The sequence below is a fragment of the Theropithecus gelada genome, chromosome 1 (assembly GCF_003255815.1).
Source record: "Theropithecus gelada isolate Dixy chromosome 1, Tgel_1.0, whole genome shotgun sequence".
Lineage (NCBI taxonomy): Eukaryota > Metazoa > Chordata > Mammalia > Primates > Cercopithecidae > Theropithecus > Theropithecus gelada.
In genome coordinates, this window is record NC_037668.1 from 159,286,786 (window position 1) to 159,309,133 (window position 22,348).

Genomic DNA, 22,348 nt, shown 5'->3' on the forward strand with positions numbered 1-22,348 from the left:
CCAGTCCAAAGGGATACCAAACAGATAGGTAACATGCACTGCTTTTAGTTTTAAATCTCCTTTATCCTTTTTAACTACCAGATTCATTTCCTCGGTGCCAAAAGAAATCTGACTGTTGTGGCAATTCTCTTGTGACTGATTCACTAATGGCAAAAGGACATGTTTAACATCTCCAGGGCCCTGGGGAAAAGTATTAACTGAGCCTCTTACATTCCTTCCTCAGCACTCTTCATGCATTCCCCACTTCCTGCAGTGTGAAGGCAGCCAGATTCACCCTTTGTCACCAGATTTATTTATCTGAAGCTAACTTCACCCTTCATCACCCTCCAAGAATAAAGCAGGAAACCACAATGGGTTGCCCAGAGAAACTAGCCTAGATGCTTTAACACTGTCTGTTGCAGAAGCAAACATGGCTCACATACAGTTAGACAGGATCTTAGGGCATCAGATATTCTCTGTGCTCTGCAGTTTCCCCAAGATGGAAAACACTGCAGCAGGGATTCTCAGTCCTGGCTGTAGGCAACAATCACCCAGGCCCTATTCCACAGACTCTGGACTCAATTGTGCTGAGGTAGGGTCTTGGCATGGGTGTTTTTTAAATTAGATCAACTTTATTGAGGCATAATTTGCATAATAAAATGTACACATTTTAAGTGTATAATATGATAAATTCTGTCTAACGTACCACCATGATCAAGATTATGTAACATTATAAAAATGTTATAAAGCATCATTTAAAATGTTATATAATGTAGGCTATAAAAACCCTACAAATCCCCTCGTGTCCCTTAGCAGTCAATCCTTCATCCCCATCCTGCCCCCAAGGCAATCAATCAATGATCTATTCTCTATCACTATAGATCAGATTTGTCTTTTCTAAAATTTTATAGAAATGGAATCATACGGCCGGGCGCGGTGGCTCAAGCCTGTAATCCCAGCACTTTGGGAGGCCGAGACGGGCGGATCACGAGGTCAGGAGATCGAGACCATCCTGGCTAACATGGTGAAACCCCGTCTCTATTAAGAAATACAAAAAACTAGCCGGGCGAGGTGGCGGGCGTCTGTAGTCCCAGCTACTCGGGAGGCTGAGGCCGGAGAATGGCGTGAACCCGGGAGGCGGAGCTTGCAGTGAGCTGAGATCCGGCCACTGCACTCCAGCCCGGGCGACAGAGCGAGACTCCGTCTCAAAAAAAAAAAAAAAAAAAAAAAAAGAAATGGAATCATACAGAATGTACTCATTGTGCTTGGCTTCTTTTTATCAACATAATGTTTTTTGACCTCATTTACATTGTATCAGCATTTCCCTTCTTACTGCTGAGTAGTATTAATATATGGATACACTACAATATGTTTTTCCATTCATCTGTTGATGGACATTTGGGTTGTTTCCAGTTTGGGCTATTATGAATAAAGTACCTAAGGCAGCTGTAACAAATTACTGCAAACATGGTGGCTTAAAACAACATACATTTGTTCTCTTAGAGTTCTGGAGGTCAGAACTCCAAAACCAATTTCACTGGGCTGAAACCAGTGTGTCAGCAGGGCTGCTTCTGCTCCAGAGGCTCTCAGGAAGAATCCATTTCCTTGTCTTTTCCAGCATCTAGAGCTGTATTCATTGGCTCATGGCCATTTCCTCCATATTCAAAGTTAGTGGCATAGCATCCTCTCTCTATGACTCTGCTTCCCTCTGCTTCTATCACATGACCTTCCTCTCTTTTATCTGTAATCTCCTTCTTATGAGGATACTTGTGATTGCATTTAGGGCCCACCTGGCTAATCAAGCATAATATCCCCATCACAAGATCCTCAAATTAGTCATATCTGCAAAGTATTACATGCATACGGTAGCATTCACAGGTTCCAGAGGTTAGAATATGCACCTCTTTTTTTTTTTTTTTTTTTTTGAGGAGGGCATTACTCAGCCTATCCCAAAACTTTATGAATATTCAGATGCAAGTCTCTGTTTACACATATGCTTTTATTTCTCTTGGGTAGATGCCTATAAATACCTGGAATTACTGGGTCATATGACAAGTACATATTTAATGTCATAAGAAACTGCCACTATTTTCCAAAGTGGTTGTACCATTTTCACACTCTCACCAGCAACAAATGAGGGTTCTGGCCAACTTCCTTAACACTTGGTATTGCCAGATGTTTTCATTTTAACCATCCTAGTGAACGTATGGTATATCTTCTTACAGTTTTAACTTGCATTTCCATCATGACTGATGATATTCAGCATATTTTCATGTGCTGATTAGCCATTTATATATTTTTATTAGTGAAATGTTCATTAAAACCTTTTTCCATTTTAAAAAATTTGGGCAGTTTGTCTTATTACTGAGTTCTCAGAGTTCTTTATTCTATATTCTGATATAAGTCCTTGTCAGATACACATTACAAGTATTTTCTCATAGTCTGCGTCTTGTCTTTCATTTTGTAAATAAAGTCTTTCCAAGAACAAAAGTCCAAGACTTGAGGAAGTCTGATTTATCCTTTATAAAATTTTATAGTTCATGCTTTTTATATCCTAAGAAACCTTTGTTTATTCAAGGTCACAAAGATTTTTTTAAAACTCCCCAAGTAACTTTCATGCTCAGGCAAAGTTGAAAGCTACTGGTCTACAGGGAATCTGACTTGGCTTTTTCAATTTAACCTAAGTTTTTGCCATAGAAACTTAAGAGTCCTAACAGTAAAACAGGAGTACAGTTCACTGCAGTGCTGTAAAAACAAGGATGCAACTGAGTCTTAGCACTGTCTGAACTGACCAGCTTCCAAGCTTAAGTGTGAGCAGCTGTGAAAGGCTAGAAACAGTGATTTGAGAAAGCAAAGTCAGAGGTACTTTTAGTGTGTTCCAGCTAAGTAAAAAGAGAAAACAGGATTATCCTCTCTGCTGTAGGAAAAAGCACACTCAAGTTTATTTCAGTTTAAACTGAGCAAGTGGGAAAAATTATTTCTGTTCTTGGTGGGCTTCTTTAGAACATGCCCCTCACGGAGACCACAGGCAGATGGGAGCCAAACTTGGCAGTTTTTGGGCATGGTTTTTGAAGCCACCGCATTAAACAAATGAAGGTGGCAGCAATAATATTTGCCCAAACCCTGGTTCCAACAGAGGTTAGACAGACTGAGCTTTCATTACATGAAAGGAGATGTCAGGAGCACCAAACGGGCTCAATTTTCCCTGGAGTCCTAGACAAAGTCAGTCTGTTTTTAAGCTGTGGACAGGAGGCTACTTTCTCCAGATGTTATATTTAGCTAAAAGAATCTCCAACATGGCTTCATGCAAAATGTAAAATAGTCCCAGCAGACCTTACCACAAACCAGAGGGCTAGCAAGGAGCATCCCTTAAGGGGGTTCAATACCATAGAGGGGCCAATTGTGCAGCCACCCTGACATCCCTAAATTAGCTAAATTAGCTGTGAGTCAGATTTTGGGCCAGCTCTCACATTTAATGAGTCCTTGTTTCCCTCTTACAGGGGGCAGAGATATTTTGCCCCTGGGGAGTGTAAACATGCTGCCCTATTTCATTCCCAACTTCCAGCTGCCTGCCCCAACCCCAGGTAGGAAAAACAATCCAATGTTGATGTTCAACATCTCCATACCCTTTGAAGGTTTATGTGCAAAAGAAAAAATTAGGTTAATTCTATAAGTGAGATATCTGAATTCAATGAAAAAGAGAAAATCTAGGATTTTCTCTTCTCTGCACAACATACTTAGAGAATCCTAATACAGTATGTAGATGAAAATGTTGGATTCTAGAGCCAGGTGACTGGAGTTAAACACTAGCTTCATTTCATTTTTCTTAATCTCTCTCTCTCCTTTTTTTTTTTTTTTTTTTTTGTTTTTTGAGACGAAGTCTCGCTCTGTTGCCTAGGCTGAAGTGTAATGGCATGATCTCTGCTCATTGCAACCTCTGCTTCCCGGGTTCAAGTGATTCTCCTGCCTCAGCCTCTCGAGTAGCTGGGATTACAGGCACTGGCCATCTTGCCTGGCTAATTTTTGTATTTTTGTAGAGACGAGGTTTCACCATGTTGGCCAAGCTGGTCTTGAACTCCTGACCTCAGGTGAACTGCCCACCTTGGCCTCCCAAAGCGCTAGGATAACAGGCGTGGAGCCACCGCGCCCAGCCCTCTGGTTTGTTTGTTTGTTTGTTTGTTTTTTAAAGAGACAGGGTCTCGCTCTGTTACTCAGGCTAGAGTACAGTGGCATGATTATAGATCACTGCAGCCTCAAACCTCTGGGGTCAAGTGATCCTTCCTGCCTCAGCCTCCTAGCTAGCTAGGCTTACAGGTGTGTACCATCATGCCTAGCTAATTTTTTTGGGGGGAGGGGGGAGGTGGGTAGAGACAGTCTTGCTATGTTGCCCAGGCTGGTCTTGAACTCTTTGCTTCAAGTGATCCTCCCACCTCGACCTCCCAAAGGGCTGGGATTACAGGCTTGAGCCACTGTGCCTGGCCTGCTTAATCTCTTTAAGCCATAGTTTCTTCCTTCACAAAACATCGATGATAACAATAGTAACTACCTTATAAAATTATGGTAAGGATTAAAGGAGATAATACATATAAAGTGCTTAACACAATACCTGGCACATACAGGTTCAAAATATAATGACTTCTATTATAATGTTTTCAGTGAATCCTTAAGTTTTATACATTAAAACAAGATTTTTAAAAATGTTGACTTTGGCTAGTGACAAATAGACTCAAATTCACATAAAGCACAGGTGTGTACAGCCATACCAGAAATTAAGGTATCTTTTCTAAGCCTAAGTCCCCAGAGAAATGGCTCCTTTTGCCACTGGAACCAAATTTACCAGTAAAACATATCTATTTTATATATTTGGATCCCCATTTGGTATTTCTTGGTTGCTGACATTGTAGATATCAGCACCTGAAGTAATGCTTCATTTTTCAAGAAATTTGGTCTTCATTTGCTTAAGCTAGCCCTCTCCACACCCATATCCACTTTTGTTTGTCCTTATCTGTGGGATTACAATTTACCTATCACAATTTAACAAAGGTAACCTAACAACTGGAAGGAAGCTCCCAGTGTAAAATCCCCTTATCGTCACAGAATGGTGGTATCCTGGATTTGGAAGGCACCATGGAGATCATATAGACCACACTCTTTTTTTAAAGTTTAGGGAACTGAGGCACAAAAAGAAGTCATTGTCCAAGGTCTCAGAGTTAATAGCAGAGCTAGGCCCAAGAGAAACGGTCACTTGGAAAAGGTGTCTCCTCTGATAGCACAAAGTAAATCCCGGGGAAGATTCATGTAACTATAGAATGGCTGAGGATATTCCTTAGGACTCTTATCTGATACTATCTTAACCAGTAGGATTCTAATTCTTCATGTGCAACAACACTCTAAACAAAAGAGGTTAAAAATCTGGGGTGGGGTATGAAGAATGTTTCTTTGCCCATTACTAGAAAGCAGAAAGGCTCTTTACCCAGCCAAAATAGAATGAATCAATTTTTTTTTTTTTAAGAGTCAGGGTCTCTCTCTGTTGCCCAGGCTGGGGTACAGTGGCATGATTACAGCTCACTGCATCCTCAAACTATCAGGGTCTCACTCTGTTGCCCAGGCTGGAGTGCAGTGGCATGATAACGGCTGACTGCATCCTCAAACACCTGGGCTCATGCAATACTCCCGCCTCAGCATCCCAAGTAGCTGTGGCTACAGGCACAGGCCACTATGCCCAGCTAACTGTTTAAATTTTTTTAGAGACAAGGTCTTGTTATATTGCCCAGGTTGTTTTTGAACTTCTGGCCTCAAGCATTTTTCCCACCTTGACCTCCTGAGTTGTTGGGATTATAGGCATGAGCCACGGTGCTTGGCTGAATCTATTTTTATGATCTGCCAACCGGCTCCTAACTTAAGAGTTTTCTGCCTACATGGGAACCCCCCCAAGGGAAGGAGAAAAGAAATTATTAATGCTGTGGGATAGTAATCATTAGAATGTCTCTAATCAACTATAATTTAATTGATCCATAGTCTAATCAACTACAATTTAATTGATACAAAGATCAAGAGAAATTCCTATGATCTGTAACTATACACAACAGTATGAATAAATCTCACAAACATAATATTGACAGAAACTAGACAAAAAAGAGTACATACTGTGCAATTCTACTTATATAAAGTATGAAACCAAGCAAAGCTAATGTCTGCTGTTAAAAGTCAAGACAGTTGTTATCTTTGGGGATTTAGGGTGGGGAGATGCCTCGAAGGGAGTATGAGGGGGCTTCTAGGGTACAGAAATGTTCTGTTTCTTGATCTGGGTGCTGGTTACACAGGTGTGAATTCAGTTTGTGAAAATGCATATAGCTATTAAATTATGATAGGCATCCTTTTCTTCAGTGAAATGTAATACATAAACAGTCCTGTGAGAAATAAGTTCTTCCTCGCACTCTAGCATAGTAATACACAGCTTAAGGAAGTCAACCCTGAGCGCATGGCTAAGAATATCATTCACAGACAAATTTTTTTCATGGAGGTCATACGCCCCACACCTTGTATACGTGCCATGTACCTAGTGCTTTGGTGAAATATACATGGGGCACTTGAAGAGTCAGGAACACTCGTGGCTTTGATATCTGGCTGCCTTCAATATAAGCAACTCTGAGATCTGGAGAGGCTATTAAATTCTCTCAGCTTGGTTTTTCTCTAACCTTCTAAGGTTGGGAGAAAAGGGAGCTGAGAGACTGGGTGAAGTCTAGCTAGGTGAAGAGATCTTATAAAAGTTGTTTTCTCAGATGAACAAAGAAAATGGAGGAGGAAACTATCAGTCAAGCCCTTTCCCTCTTGAGATAGTCTAAAAGTGGCTGTCAAGGTCATAGAGACAAGCTGTCAAAATTTCACCTAAATAAGTTTTAATTTTAGTCACACACATGCATCATGAAGTATTGCAGAATAATTCAAATGAATGACAACCAAGCTGAAGCTGATGCTGGAAACCATGGAGGAGATGGTGAGAAGTACCCTCACCCCGAAATGAGGTGTGGCCCCAACCACAGGACAGCCGGGCTACTAAAAATAGCCAGTGAGCTCTGGGAGGAGTTATCTTTCTCTGTCTTCTTTTCTTCGACAGATGATTGTATCCTCAATATTCTCTCTCTAAGACACAGGGAAAGCACCTTCACGGATGCAATCGGGTAGATGGAAGATTCCAAATCAGTTATTTGATCAGGCTGGTAATTACAGAAAAAAATGGGGTATTAATTCCAGATCTAGTGAAATCTGGAAAACTTCCTAACTGAGAACTGGAAAGCTGATCAAGAGCTTTGACTGTATTGACTACAATCCTGTTTACAGTCTTTTCTCTCACACTTTCAAATTTTAATAATAGATTTTGTCACCTGGAAACTGATGAATTCTAAATAGCCCTCTATCACCTTTTTCTACCTATAATTTATAGGAAGATTATTTGCCTTCTGAAAAGTCTTCCGGGGATGTCAACGCTTGAATGGTAGACATGGCATATCATATACAATGGCTGGGGTCTTCACCGCTGTTTGTAACCAAACCTCATGAATAAATGATTCCACTTTGAGCTCAAGCTGAGACAGCTTAGAAAAGAGCTTCCTGGGTTTTCAAGAGGCTAGGTCCATCATTGACAGGTAATTGGCTCCTTAAGATTATCACGATTATTTTGAGTTTTCCTTAGTCAAATTGTTCAACCTATACCCAAGGAAGTATGATAACAATTGAGTTCCGAAAGCATTCAGAGACCCAAAGACAAAGACATATCACGATAAGAATAACCACACTTTTGAGCTTACCTTGGCCAAGATGAGACCCTGGGAAGAAAACTAAACTAAAAACATAAACGTATATGAGTTTGCTAAATGAACTAGAATAGGAAAACATAAAATGACACTGTTGGCCACTTAAGCTCAAAAGCTTCACAAATCACTTTAAGGAAACTTCCCAAAACACAGTTTTTGTTAATAGATGCAGCTTATAAATTATGGTACTAGTCCTGGGTTTGTACCTTGCAAATGGTTCCTTTCCCAAGGCTACTATTAATTCAGCTCAGAAAGGAAGAAAGGAATGCCAATTCAAATATTTTTTTCTCCACAAGTATGTGGTAGGGAATGACTAGTGGAAAGCCTATGAAGTGGGCCAATAAGATATTATTTCTTTTATTTTTCCTTTCTAACTTTTATTTTAGGTTCAAGGGGTATATGTGCAAGTTTGTTACATGGGTAAATTGCATGTCACAGGGGTTTGGTGTACAGATAATTTTGTCACCCAGGTAATCAACATAATACCTAATAGAATTTCAAGAATGTCATTGCTCCACCCAAGAACCTCTGTGACTAGAAATATCTCTGTACCTTTTTAAAGAGTCTTCCTGAGTCCTCGCTGACTTGCACAAATCGAGGAATGATGTTATTCAGGTAGATGTCACTCAGGGTGGTGTGGTCCCTGCTTTCCCGTTTCACCTGGTTTAAGAGGAGATTCCAGCAGTTGACTGGAGAGAGAACATTCTGATCCTTCCTGTGGAGAAACATCAAGGAAAAGAAGTCATTGTTGATACGCAGCCAGGGCAACATCTACAACTATAGTCCGTGTCCTAAAATCACAGCAATCAAAGCCAATCCAGAAATAAAGATATTTTTCCTGAAGCTCACCTCTCTAGTTTTCTCCTTTTCTAAAAACTCAGTGGAGAAAAAAGGAGAAAATAAGGACAAGAAGGAGAGAGGGGGAAGAGGGGATGTAGAAGGAGAAACAGGATTATCAGGCACCTACAATGTTCTAAGAACTTGGTGAATACGTTATACGTATTATCTCATCTAAGCTCTATCATTTCATTGTAAGAAAAGAACTACCATTATCCCCCTTCCACTGATTAGAAAACTGAAGCTCACGGAGGTTGTCACTTGTCTACAGCGAGTAAGACTAACACAACAAGTAAGAGGGTGCCAGGGACTAGAACAACAGTTCTGCATTGTCTGGTTAGACCAGGTCTAAGGTGATTCTGAAGTCCATCACTTTAGCCACTAAGTCATTTGGTTTATCTCTAGGGTAGAAACCAAAGTTAGAGATTTTGTCTAGAGACAAAAATCACTACAGCACTACAAAATGCCCACAAATTTATCCATTGTAGGATTTAATAAAGGCAACTTTGGAGACGTATGCCATTAAAACATTACTGAAAACTCTGGAGTTCCACAGAACATATCTAAGGAAGTTTTGATTTCATTTATTGAGCCATAATCTCATGTCCCATACAATCAAGAACACAAACCATACCTGAACATATGTGTTCCTAAAATGTCTACAGCTTGAGTGGAGCAGTAAAGTGCTAAACCAAGGTACTCCTTTTTTGTTTTTTGAGACAAAGTCTCACTCTGTCGCCCAGGCTGGAGTACAGTGGCACAATCTTGGTTCACTGTAACCTCTGTCTCCCGGGTTCAAGAGATTCTCCTGCCTCAGCCTCCCTAGTAGCTGGGATTATAGGCGCCTGCCACCATGCCCAGCAAATTTTTGTATTTTCAGTAGAGATGGGTTTTCACCATATTGGCCAGGCTGATCTTGAACTCCCAACCTCAAGTGATCCACCCACCTTGGCCTCCCAAAGTGCTGGGATTACAGGTGTGAGCCACCACGCCTGGCCCTAGATGCTCATTTCTAATGAAAACATTGTGATCCAAAAGAATTATTGACTAACTTAAGCAACTTAAGCAACAGAAAGTTCTACATTTGGAAGTTGGATTTCTTTAAGGAGAAAAACAAAAGTAGGGATAATTTGCAGTACTATTTATCAAGGGATACTGTACACGTATCTGGGCCCTTTATATATGTTGTTTGACTTAAACCCCACAACTACCTGATGAGGTGGGTGTTATTAACCACATTTGGCAGATGAGGAAAAGTGGACTAAACATTTTTAAACACTTTGCCCAAGGTCATATAGCTAAAAAGTGGCAATTCCAGAATTCAAACCAAGCTATAACTGCAAAGCAAGTATTCTCATTCACTGCAAATAATAACGATCTGTTTCTTTCCCTCTTTCCTCTCTTCCTCCCTCCAGTCAAACTGCTACTACAAAGAAAGTGAGCTGAGAGTAGCTTAGTTCTTGAGTCAGTACTGCCTCCATTCAGCACTAAAGGCGAGGCACTTTGTGATTTGTAAAGGGTGAAGTTCAACTTAGGCTTTTCCAATTCCGTAGTAAAAACTATTAACAAATTATCATGCCACACCTACCTGGACTTCAGAAAACATCAGACAAATCAAATATCTGTCTAACCCAAACCAAGAAGTTACTTCAAACCAATTAATATTAGAGTCCAAATTGAAAATATTCTAAACCTGTATCAAGGTCCCCACCCCCTGCCCCAGGCATCACTCTTCTGTAGCCAAAATCACTAACTCTTAAGACAGCCAATCACTGTGACAACACTTACCTTTTGAGAGAAACTGAAAGATTTCTATGGAAATCAAAAATATACTAGCTGAGAGGAAGAGAGACATATAATTAATTTACTCCTTTCAAAATGTTTAGTATCTGGGAAAAAAAAAAGTGAACAGGAAACAATCCTAAATTCAAAATGGTAAGATATTTGAACACATGCATTCCATGGCATCTGATGTTTCCACTGCAAGAAAACTTTCAAAATGATTCCAGTTAGATCTCAGTTACAAAATTCTAAATAATCTAATCTACATTTTAATCAAGTGGTGTGTCTCGGCAAGATACCCATGTCCTCAGTAAGCATGCTTTTTAAAGGAGCAGATCTCATGAGACTTTACATTGACAATTGGTTTAAATCTGTTTCTTAAAGGAAAACATGGATGGGGGGGGGTCTATACAGGTTCTTTCCCTATAGCACTTTACATACACACAAATGATGCCACAATTCAATTCCACAAATGTACAAACATTTGTATCTTAAATGAACAAGGCATGGTGTTAGGGGATTTAGTGGTTATAAAAGTACGAATGCTGCAATATAGTAAGGGAGACAAAGAAAGACCTATAGTAAAATAGAACTTTAATGGCAGTACAGACAAAGGGCCAGCTAGCTCAGAAAGGTAGACTACAGATCAAAAGAGGAAGCAGAGGGGGCAAAACCAACCTAACACCATGGGAAAGGATGCAGAGCACATATCCCCAGGGTGTCCTCAAAAGAAAGGATGAGTGAACAAAGGTGGGTCAATAAAGAGGATAGCTGGCAGTAGAAATCTTTTAAAATGAAATGCCTTATCACTTAATGCTAATAAGTTTTATTAAGACCTTGTAAGGTGTGGCGCACGCCTGTAATCCCACCACTTTGGGAGGCCAAGGCGGTGGATCACTTGAGGTCAGGAGTTCGAGACCAGCCTGGCCAACATGGCAAAACCCCATCTCTACTAAAAATACGAAATTACCTGGGTGAGGATGGTGCACACCTGTAATCCCAGCTACTTGGGAGGCTGAGGCAGGAGAATCACTTGAACCCCAGAAGCGGAGGTTGCAGTGAGCTGAGATCATGCCACTGCACTCCAGCCTGGGTGAGAGCAAGACTTCGTCTCAAAACAAAAGAAAAAAAAAGAAAATAGAACTTGCAAGGTGCTACAAGTACTTTTACCACATGTATTTATTTCTATTCTTACAGCATTTTGTGCAATAGTTACAGTATTAGTATTGGTTTCAGTGAGCAGGAGCTTTTAAACTGTGTTCTGAGACACTCTGGAATTAGCAGAAAATCACATTTCAATTTAAAAAATGGTGACACATCCATTCATATGAGCAACTCTTATTGACATGAGCAAGAGACCTAGGACCCAGTTTCCCTGCATTAGATACCACCGCAATGTCTCGCAGGCTGCTAGCATTGTTTTATGCAAACCCTGGAAGAAAGAATCACTGTATGCCTTGGAACTTCTGAACAATATGCTATTGATTAGAATACATGTAGCTTTTGCATAGGCTTATTTTTTCATTCAAGCCTATGTGCACCTCCTCCAATAAAGCTGTACAGGTGAGCCTATAACTTGACACACAGCAGCAAGGTTTAATCACATGCCATAGAAGGCTCAAGGGCCTAGGCTGGGTTCATGTTAGACTGTGGTTGGGTAGTGAAAATCAACATGCTTAATATCATACCATCTCATTGTCAGTTGTTGCAATGCCTATTATACATGTTGGGGCTTATCCAATTAATATTTATGAAGGGGAATAGCTGCTAGGTGATGATAATGACTCAACTTTAAAACAAAAATATCTTCTTTTTTCCGTCTAAATCAGTTTAAAGCTCAAGATTACAATAACTCATCTATGCTAATCAGAATTTTCTTGATATTGGGCTACCTAAACCAAAACCAGATGCTGAAATGAATATAAAACTGTAACTGATTCATAATCCTGATCTCAATATTTTTAGTTCATGAAAACAGCCTCATTGTTCTCATTGACTGATGGTATAATAAGTACTCTATAAATTTGTACTTTAAAAGTAGATTTATACCAATAAAAATACTGCTTTGATCTTTTTCATATATTCAGGCTCTATGCAAGACTTTTATTTTAAGAAAGGAGTCTATGCTTAAAAAACCAGCACTAGATGCTGTTGTCTGTTTCTTCTAGGAATTCTCAGCCTCTCCTACTATTAATGCAGCTTTTCACACAATATTTCTGGTCCTTTGAGTCTGTAAGCTTTCTCAGACATATTCTTCCTTTCAACTGAGGTGTTTTAATTAATTCATTTATTTATTTTTGGGTGGTGGTAGGGCAAGTAAGGTAGAAAGTGGGAGGAGGGGATCACAAATATACAGACAATTTTCCCAGCCAACACGAACAAAGATGAAACACACTTCAGGCTGGAAAATAAGCAAGGCAATGAGACGTGATTTCATAGGGAGCATATTAAGGCTCTGCTAGAGTGGTTTCCTGCTCCAGAAGCTTTGCAGCCTCATTTTATTTGGGATCGCTGGAGCCAAGGGAACTTCGTTTGGTTAGGAGATTGAAATTTGTCTTTATATCTTTTCCATCTATCATTTGTTTGCACAGTCTCTTTACTTTCCCCACCCCCAGAGCCTTAGGTTGTATAATACTTGGGCCTTTAAAGGAAAGGGTCTGCATCCCTTAGGAATGTGCTGAACAGCTGCAAACCTCCTCAAAAACTAATCCCTAAAAAGCAGACAAAATATCTAGGAGTATTTTTCTTAAAATTTTTTTCAGGAGGAAGATCAAGAAAACATCATACTGTACTTTAGAAGGAATGACTCTGGAGTCAAAAGAAAGGAGACCTGGAAAGTCACAGGCTGCCTGTACATCTGCCGAAGACATTATCACTGTAAATGCACTGAAAGAGATAAACCTGCACAGTTGAATCATTAGCTTCGAAGACATTAGCCCAGCTTTTCTCCCTCAACTTGGACTATTTATGGACATTCAACAAACTTAGCAACAAGCGCTTAAAGGGATTTCTCTAAAATATCCATGGCGAAGAGCCAAGTCCATAAAGGTCCAAGTTGGCCTCTCTATTATGGTTCTTTTCCATATTCCCTCTGTTTGGTTTTGATCATCTCATCTATAAAATGGACACATGCCCTGTTGGTATACATCTCACTCCTTAAAGATCTTCAAAGTATAGTTGTAAACTCCTGGAAGCTCTCCTGACCTAAGGTGCCATTTAATTAATAATTGCTATGTTCATGGCTGTGCAGATGGAATGCATGGCATGAGACTGGCATTGCTGGAATATAGCTTGAGCTTCTGCATTGCTATAATGAGGTGTGTTTCCTTTTGGGTCAATAGTCTCTAAGTTGCTCACCTCTCAGGGCTGTTGTGTGGATCAAATGAAATGATGGATGCAAAAGAACTATGCCAACAGTTCAGCACTATACAAATGTGAAGAAATATTATTATTTTTATTTCCAAACAAACTAGGGCTCAGCTTTCATCAATTTCCAACAAGCTTCTCACCCGGCTCTGGGCCAGGGCCAAGATTGCTGCCTGCTGAAAATGCACAGCCTTCAGCAAATAATGGTTGGAGTAAGACAGCAGCAACAGGCAATTAACAAAGCAGTTGTAAGTCTCTGGGAAGACGTGAGAGAGATACCAACGGGAGAGCAGATTTTAACCTCCCACTGTCTTTTCCCTAAGGGATAAGGTAGAACAATCAGTCCTGCATTCCACACTGGGAACTGTGTGCTGAGGTTGACAGAAAGGAATCCAAAGGGAGCCCAGATTGCCGGAACCCTAGATGCTTCAGCAACTTATACTAAGCCCCCATCCCCTGTCTCAGAATTCCTATCAAACCTGCCAATCTGCATAGAGAGATGGCAACTATCGATACATCTAAGCAGAATATAATTTCTCACTTTTAAAAACAGACGTATCTGTGATGATAGACAAAACCCAAAGAGTTAAATACATCATTCAATATATATTATTGAACATATAACTATGTGGTGAATAAAAAAAAAAGGTATATGCATGATAAAAAGGAATCATTTAAGTGATGGTTGGACAGGGAACTAGTGACAAGAAGGTTGGATTTTTTTAACCTAAATTCCCTCCTGGCACCTTGATTAAAATGAAATGGACTGAGGCAGCCAAAGAGATTATTTTATTCAGATGAGTGTTATTATCCTTTCTGGCTTATTTTCTCTATTTTGTATTTTGCTGATGCTGACAGAAGCAGGCAGGCTGGATAGAGAGGCAAAGCTGCAGCGGATTTATGGTCTGACAGTGCCACACATAAAATCAGACTCTTGCTGACCCAGATAAGCCAGAGGATGGACTGGATTTGCTGGGGAAGGTGTTAAAAGGAGGGGGTAAAAATCACCAAGGTAGGAACTGACTTGAAAACGATTCTGCCTGTAATGGTGGATGCTGGTTTTGTGACCCAGTAGTACAGCAGCAGCCTGAAGGTATCTTTCAAAGACAGGCGGGCAGGCAGGGGGCGGGCACACTTCTCTGGGCTTATCACAGCTCTGGCTTCAGCTTTGCCAGCAATGAGATCAGAGGAGGAGAGTTCAGAGACAGAGAAAAGTGCCAAAGGCAAAAATAATATAGTCTACATATGGAGAAATGAGCTTTCAAATTTTCAGGGACAAGTGAGTACCACAAATTGTCTTCAGTAGCCTAGACAGATGATTAGAAAGGATTCAAGCAGTGGTAGACCCACCTTCTCAAAATAGCCTAAATTGTCCCCTATAATCAGGTCTGGGGGAAGGACTGTATGAAAATAGGATTCTTGTGGCTCTGGATTAGTTCCATGGAGCAGAACCACACCCTTGAGAGAATGGCATACCCAAGAGCCGGAGCTTAGGAATCTGCTTTGAAGTAGAGAACTGGACTAGCACCATGTCTGACATCTATTAAGTGCTTAATCATGACTTCCTGAATGATTATAGGACCAAGGTTCTTGTGGGTTAGGTCAGAGAACTAGGAATGGCCCCCCAATATAAGTCATTGTAGACACTAACTGGAAATGTCTCCATCAATTTATGTTAAGTGAGAGATTTTGCCTTCCTTTCAACCACCCCTATGGCACCATGCTCAGAGCAGAAAGGAGGCAGCTGGAGGGTCTTCATATCACTTAAGACAGATCTAAGGATCCCATAAGACCAGACATGGGGGTCTACACAGGATTTGAATCTCTGCCATCCCTATTTCTTGCCTAGTTTCTGATATCTTATTGTCCAGGCTCCTTCTCTGAGTCCCTGATCTCTTCTTACTTCATTCATTCATTTAACAAATATTAATTGAGCATCCCACTATGGGCTAGACACTGTTCTAGGAATAAAAGGATCAACCTTCTTTTTTCTGACCTGCTTCTCGCATGTTTGCGGATTTTCTGGATCCAAGACATGGCTTTCCTGCTCCTCAACTGTGCAGCAGCCACAACACACATCTTATCCTGGTCTTGTGGCTAGGATGAACCCATTGCAAAACCCTGATTTGGCTGACTTAGAAAATCTGCCTGCCCACCAGCTCTCTCTCTAGCTTCTGTAGACCTGGGACCTTCCCTTTGTTTACATCCCATGTGTTAGTACTAGCATTCCCAGAACTACAGGGAGGAATAAATAAAGAGGCTTTTAAACTCTCTTGGTACAATCTACCTGCTACAATGCCACCCCAATATAATCCATAGAACTAAGGGCCTAGAAATTCACTTAGGTATTAAATATGCTCCCTAAAAGCCCCCCAAAATAGGCTGTGATCACATCAAAGGCCTGAGCTGACTCATTCATTCAATTAAACTAAAACACCATAGCAAGGGTAAAAGACAGAACAAAGGTGTGATCGATGACCGAGGAACATAAAATTTATACGTTTCTCAGCTTAAAAATAATTCATAACCACCGATATCATGTTGACAGTTGGATCCACAAAGTCCACAGAAAAACCTGTGAACAACTCTACAATTATATCTTCGGTTTTTTTCTTGTCTAGTTAATTAAGATGTCACCAGAAGCCCCATAAGTAATTATAGCACATGACAAACACACAGAGAAAAAAAAATACACGCAGATGTGTTAGCAGATTTTTAAAATAAATGAAACCTTGGGAGATGACTGAGGCAGACAGTCTGGCTCACCCCTGGTAGTTCATTCTAGAGAAATAAATACCTGTCTGTGCCAAAGTGGAATGACGTCACTCAGAAATCCACACACTTATTATCAAAGCAGTAACCACCCCCTTAAGAGCAAGCATCTCCCTGGCACCAGGCATGAGCGGAGAAGCTTGATCTACAGCCAGAAACTCCTCCTGGCTAGCAAACTGTACTTTAGTATGCCAAATAGCAATAAGCCACTGAGAAGAAAGGGTATCCATAAAGATCTCCCCCTCTAAATACCTGTCCCTGGAATAATGAATCCCCTTACATGGCTCTTAACAACAATGAAAAGGAGGAAAAAAAAAAAATTCTTGATTCTGAGAAACTATGGATCTAAATGGAATGAAGTCTACGTAATCATCAGATTAGATGCATGTGTCATTATCAGTTCTCATGTGTTATTTGGATATTTATCTTGGAGAAGGAAGTCTCTTTTTGTGTGGGGGTGCAGGAGGAACAATCCCCAGGCCCAGTAAGGAATTCTCTTGAGGACAGGGTATATTTAGAATGTTTAATGAACACCTATCACCAAGAATAGGTGGGTACTTAATCAGTATTGACTAACAACAGATGCCAGAGCCAAAGCAATCCTGTAAATGTTGAGGACAGAAAGACCATGATTCATCTAATGACTAGTTAATATCTTCAGCCTCCACTAAACTTGCCAAATCAGCTGCTCCAGCATGTATCTGTACTCACTCTCTGGGTGGCTACTGAATGACCAAATTTGTATGTCCATTGGCTTCTTGTATGCTCTAAATTATGGCATATTATTAACCATGTTGATACTTTACTGGCAAAACTTTAAGGGGTTGAGTGGTAGAAAAGATGCCCTAGTCAATTTCCAGGTTAGTAGATCAAATTATCAAGTTCAGGTCCTTAAGGAATCTGGATGAACAATGTGAAACTCCATCTATACTCTGTGGGAAGCACCTTGAACTATGCTTAAGACCCAGAGACTAGGCTTAGCTCTGCCACTTACTAGCCAGGTAACTTTGGGCAAGTCACGAATGCATTCTGGGTCTCAAAATTTCTTCACCTGTTTTAAAAAGTAAATGGAAGCCAGGTATGGTGGCATGTGCCTGTAGTCCTGGCTACTCGGGAAGCTGAGGTGGGAAGATCGCTTGAGCCCATCGCTTGAGCCCAGGAGCTCGAGGGTATAGTGCACAATGATTGTGCCTGTAAATGACCAGCCTGGGCAACACAGTAGGACCTGTCTCTTAAAAACAAAACAAAACAAAACAACAACAACAAAAAAACGGGATAAGCAGGGACAGCAGACCTGCCCTACCTAACACAATGACTTTTGTGAAGATCCAATCAAACAAGGTGATGCCCATAAACATGAAAGTGTTCTACAACTATATATCAGTATGAACATCTTTTCTTATTAACAACTATTATTACTCAACAGCCCACACAATGAATTCATACCCACAAAACAAAGTGACTAGAATCATGTCTGAAAAGACAAATACATCTCAAAATTCCTCTTACAATAAACTTATTTCATAAATTTCCTACTTCATTAGTATACTAAATAGGAATACTTCTTTTTTTTGGTTTCGTTTTGTTTTTTTTGAGATGGAGTTTCGCTCTTATTGCCCAGGCTAGAGTGCAATGGCACGATCTCGGCTCACTGCAACCTCCACCTCCCAGGTTCAAGTGATTCTCCTGCCTCAGCCTCCCGAGTAGCTGGGATTACAGGCATGTGCCACCACACCCGGCTAATTTTGTATTATTTAGTAGAGATGAAGTTTCTCCATGTTGGTCAGGCTGGTCTCAAACTCCCGACCTCAGGTGATCCGTCCGCCTTGGCCTCCCAAAGTGCTGGGATTACAGGCGTGAACCACCGCACCCGGCCCATACTTTCCTTTTTTTAGAGAGATGGCGTCTTGCTCTGTTGCCCAGGTTGGAGTACAGGGACATGACCATGGTTCACTGTAGCCTCAAACTCCTGGGCTCAAGCAGTCCTCCCGCCTCAGCCTCCCAAAGTGCCAGGCTCACAAGTGTGAGCCACCTTGCCTGGCTAGGAAAACATTTTGTTGCTATTATCACCTGATTCTCTGGAAATTCCCAAACTCAGTGAATCTTCTGTGCCTAACCTAGCTGAGACTTTAAATGAAAGAATCATGTGCAAAGAGAAAAGGCCAGTGGGTACAAAAATAGAATCATGGAATTTCAGAGCTAGAAGGGACTTTCAAGATGGTCTAGAGTCTAGACCAAGCCTGTCATTTTCTGAGTGAGGAAATTGAGGCGCTGGGAGCCTGAGGTCACACAGATAGTGGTGGAGCAGGGCAAGAATCCAGGTCTCCTGACTAGTAACTGTTTTCTTATTTCATTGTGGTGGTTATTACATTTCATTCAAAAAGCCCTTAGCATCTCAAAGGGCTGGTGCTGAAAGAGTTAATGGACAATGCTCAGAGCCCCAGAGCGCAGAGCTATTCTAAGACAACACATAACAGGAATACCAAGGGTCCGTGAACCCAGAGGGAGCAAAACTGCTGCTGCCTAACGGCGCCTGAAAGCATGTTGACACACTGCATGTGGTTACACATGAAAGGCAAGTGAATAGGAAAAGCAGTTTTGAATCCCACCCCATTCTAATTTTGGACTGGCTCTGGGCACCTACTGGAGGACTGGGCCACACCCCAGTCACTCTGTAAAATGACCCTTCAGTTCCTTCACTCTATTCTGTGGCCTAAGTTAACCCCTTCTCTGCCTTCTTCAGGGCCATAAGAGACATCAGTAAAAGAGGACTCTCAAGGAATTGTGAAGATCCAGAAGTAAACCTAAGTGACTGGGGTCATTCTGTAATGAGAAGATTCTCAGTCTGGAGTCAGATGATCCCCAGTAGTATCTACCATCCCCAAGCAAGTATGTGATCTGAAGCCTTAAACAGCCAGGTTCATAAATGCAAAAGAGAGCAGTTTCTGTAAGTGTGAGGCTTCAAGACCCCAAATCACCTTGCATCAGAATCACCTGGAATGCTTGTTTAAAATGTGGATTCCTATGCTCATCTGCCAGAGATTACAACTTATTAGGGGTGGACTGATGCCCAGGAATCTGCCTTTCAAATCAGCATGTCAGGTAATTTTATGCACACCAAAAATTTAAAAACCAATGCTTTTAAAGCAATATTTTACAAACTGTGGGATTCACCCCATTAGTGAGGTTTAAAAAAATCAACTTATAGGTCACCAACTAGCATTTCTCAAAAAATTAAGTAGAAAACAGTAGAACAGAATAACAGAAAAAAGTAGCCTGGACGAAGTGCCTCACGCCTGCATTCCCAGCACTTTGGGAGGCTGAGGAAGGCAGATCACTTGTGGTCAGGAGTTTGAGACGAGCCTGGGGCAACATGGCAAAACCTTGTCTCTACCAAAAATACAAAAAATTAGCTGGGCATGGTGGTGTGCACTTGTGGTCCTAGCTACTCGGGAGGCTAAGGTGGGAGGATCGCTTGAGCTTAGGGGGCAGAGGTTGCAGTGAGCCAAGATGGCGCCGTTGCACTCCAACCTGGGTGAAAGAGTGAGACCCCACCTCAACAAAAAAAAGAGTAACAGAACAAAGTAGAAAATCTCAGAGTACATCATACAGAGCAAAGATAAGCATTGTTTTGTGGAAGTGTTGTTCTCAGCTATTTATGTGTATATATGTTATTCCAGCTTGTAGTATAAAACACAGAGATTCATGATCAAAACGTTTTAAAGTCACTGCTCCAGAGTAATGGTCTTAAATTATGGGAGATAATTACGTATCTCAGATCCTTTTGAGAATCTTTTTTTTTTTTTTTTTTTTTTTTTTTTTCCAGTTACCATCCATAGGGCTCTGCTTGATACTTTTTGAGAATCTAAGGATTCTCTTCTAAGTATTCTCTTCTAAAGAAGGGAGGGAGGGAGGGAGAGAGGAAGGGAGGGAGGGAAGCAGGGAAACACTATAATTTGCATAGATAAATCCAGCGTGTACCTGCACTTCTAGAAGCCTGTCCCTCAAGGGCTTCTCTTGAGGACAGTTCCTACAATGTCTGGTCACAGTAGGCACCCAATAACCACTGTACCATGCCAACAGCTTTCTCCCCATGCTCTGTAAATGACTGCCAGTGTCTTCCTTATATACCTCTAAGATAAGTGGTCCCACTACAATGATTGTTTTCCTCTTATTTTTAGGGTGACTAGGAATGCCAAAACTAAACAATGATCTACAGAACATTGGGAGAAAGCAGTTGGCATATTCCCAGAATGAGGATTCTGAAAGCAATGGTGTGGGTCCAATGCCACTGCTTTCCAAGGAACAAGTTCCCTGTCTACAGGGAGTGTCTACTTGCTCCCAACAAGGGCAGACAGTGGCACTGCCACAATTTTGCACCCCTAGTGATGAAGTCAGTAGAAGAATATCTACTTTATTCGCAAGTTGGTGAATTATTTGACCTATAAAGGTACCCACAGACACAGAGGCCCCAGCCTCACCTTCCTTATATGACCAAAAGGACATAAGGTCCCTAGTCTTAGATGGAAGATTTTAAAAGGGTATAAACATTTAGAAAAACAACCAACAGCCCTAGCTTGATTATCAACACAGTCCCATCCCGATGGTTAAACCTATCAGTACATAGAAAGAGGAGAAATGAGGATAAAGGTTTTTAAAACCAGCCTTTGCTAAGTGAGGAATATAAAGAAGAGATGGAAAGTGGCAAGGTGTAATGGCGGGGGCGGGGGGGCAGGGTGAAGAGAAATGGAAGAGTTGGGGAGGAAGGACCATTGAGAAGGCAGAGAATCAAACCCCAAAACTATTCTAAAATTTCCTGATGCTTTTCAGTAATTTGTTTTCATGCGGTGGAAATTGGCACAGCATCTAGGATACTTTGGGCCCATCTGTTTTTGAACTTAAGCTGTAGACAAGATTCAGAACAGCTGGAATCAGCAGCACTGACCAGGTTGTATGTGTCTGGAGGAAAGAGAAATAAAATGAGTGTGTGGGAGATGGAGGAAGAGGGTTAAATGGGGCAGAGGAAGGGGATTCTGGAAGCCATTCCCAGACAGACAGGAGAAAATGGCCAGGTCATCAGAAATGATGCAAAACAGCTATTAGAGAGGCCAAAGCATGTAACTGAAGAAAGTCCAGGAGGAGAAATTTCAAGGATTTCAGAACAAGGCACTAGCAAACAGTCTTGCAAAAGGACATAAAAGTCTGCAAGTTTGGGTGTCAATGTGCAGTGCCCTGGGGCTTCATGGCTGAGAGGCCAGATCAACATCATCCTAAGGTCTTACATCAAGCATATTACATGAGCTGCTGGTAAACAGTACACACAATCATGGCCTACAGCTGAGCAGATGCTGATACTGATACTGGATTCTTGGTTCGCTAAATGCAAAAGAGGTGATCAGGGAGAATGGCAAGGAGAACCTAGGAGTAGGCTTAGTGGAAATCAGCAAGGGTTTCAATCCATAAGATGGTTTGCCTAGAGACAGGGTTGGCCCAGAAGTAGGGGAAATGGTTGGTTTGTTCTCAGTGCATGTCTGGCCTATGTCCCCATCACTGACTTCTGCTAAAGCCCTGACTTAATCTATGGATACATGGGTCTCTCACTTCTCCCGAATCTGTTCCATCTTTAGTCAAGAGAAAAGGTTTGGCAGTGAGAAATGTCAAGACCCCATTCTGGAGAGGAGAACATTAAATACAAACAAATAAATAAACCAAATTATATTTCAAACAAATAATATAACTACATTGAAGGTCTGGAGGTTGAGGGATACTATGGTTTAAATATGGTCCGTTCCCTCCAA

At 41.1% G+C, this 22,348-nt stretch overlaps 1 protein-coding gene across 2 annotated transcripts in view; it reads right to left on the reverse strand.

Annotated features, from left to right (window-relative positions):
* The window catches only part of SRGAP2 (SLIT-ROBO Rho GTPase activating protein 2), a 249,053-nt gene that overhangs the window by 110,531 nt on the left and 116,174 nt on the right, over positions 1 to 22,348 (reverse strand). Inside the window, exon 4 of one of the 2 annotated variants that reach the window (XM_025374780.1) lies at positions 8,346 to 8,508. The exons of the other annotated variant lie outside the window; for it this stretch is intronic. Within the exon in view, the coding sequence (XP_025230565.1) occupies positions 8,346 to 8,508 (163 nt within the window). The remainder of the gene's footprint in view (positions 1 to 8,345; positions 8,509 to 22,348) is intronic. 2 annotated transcript variants of the gene reach the window in all.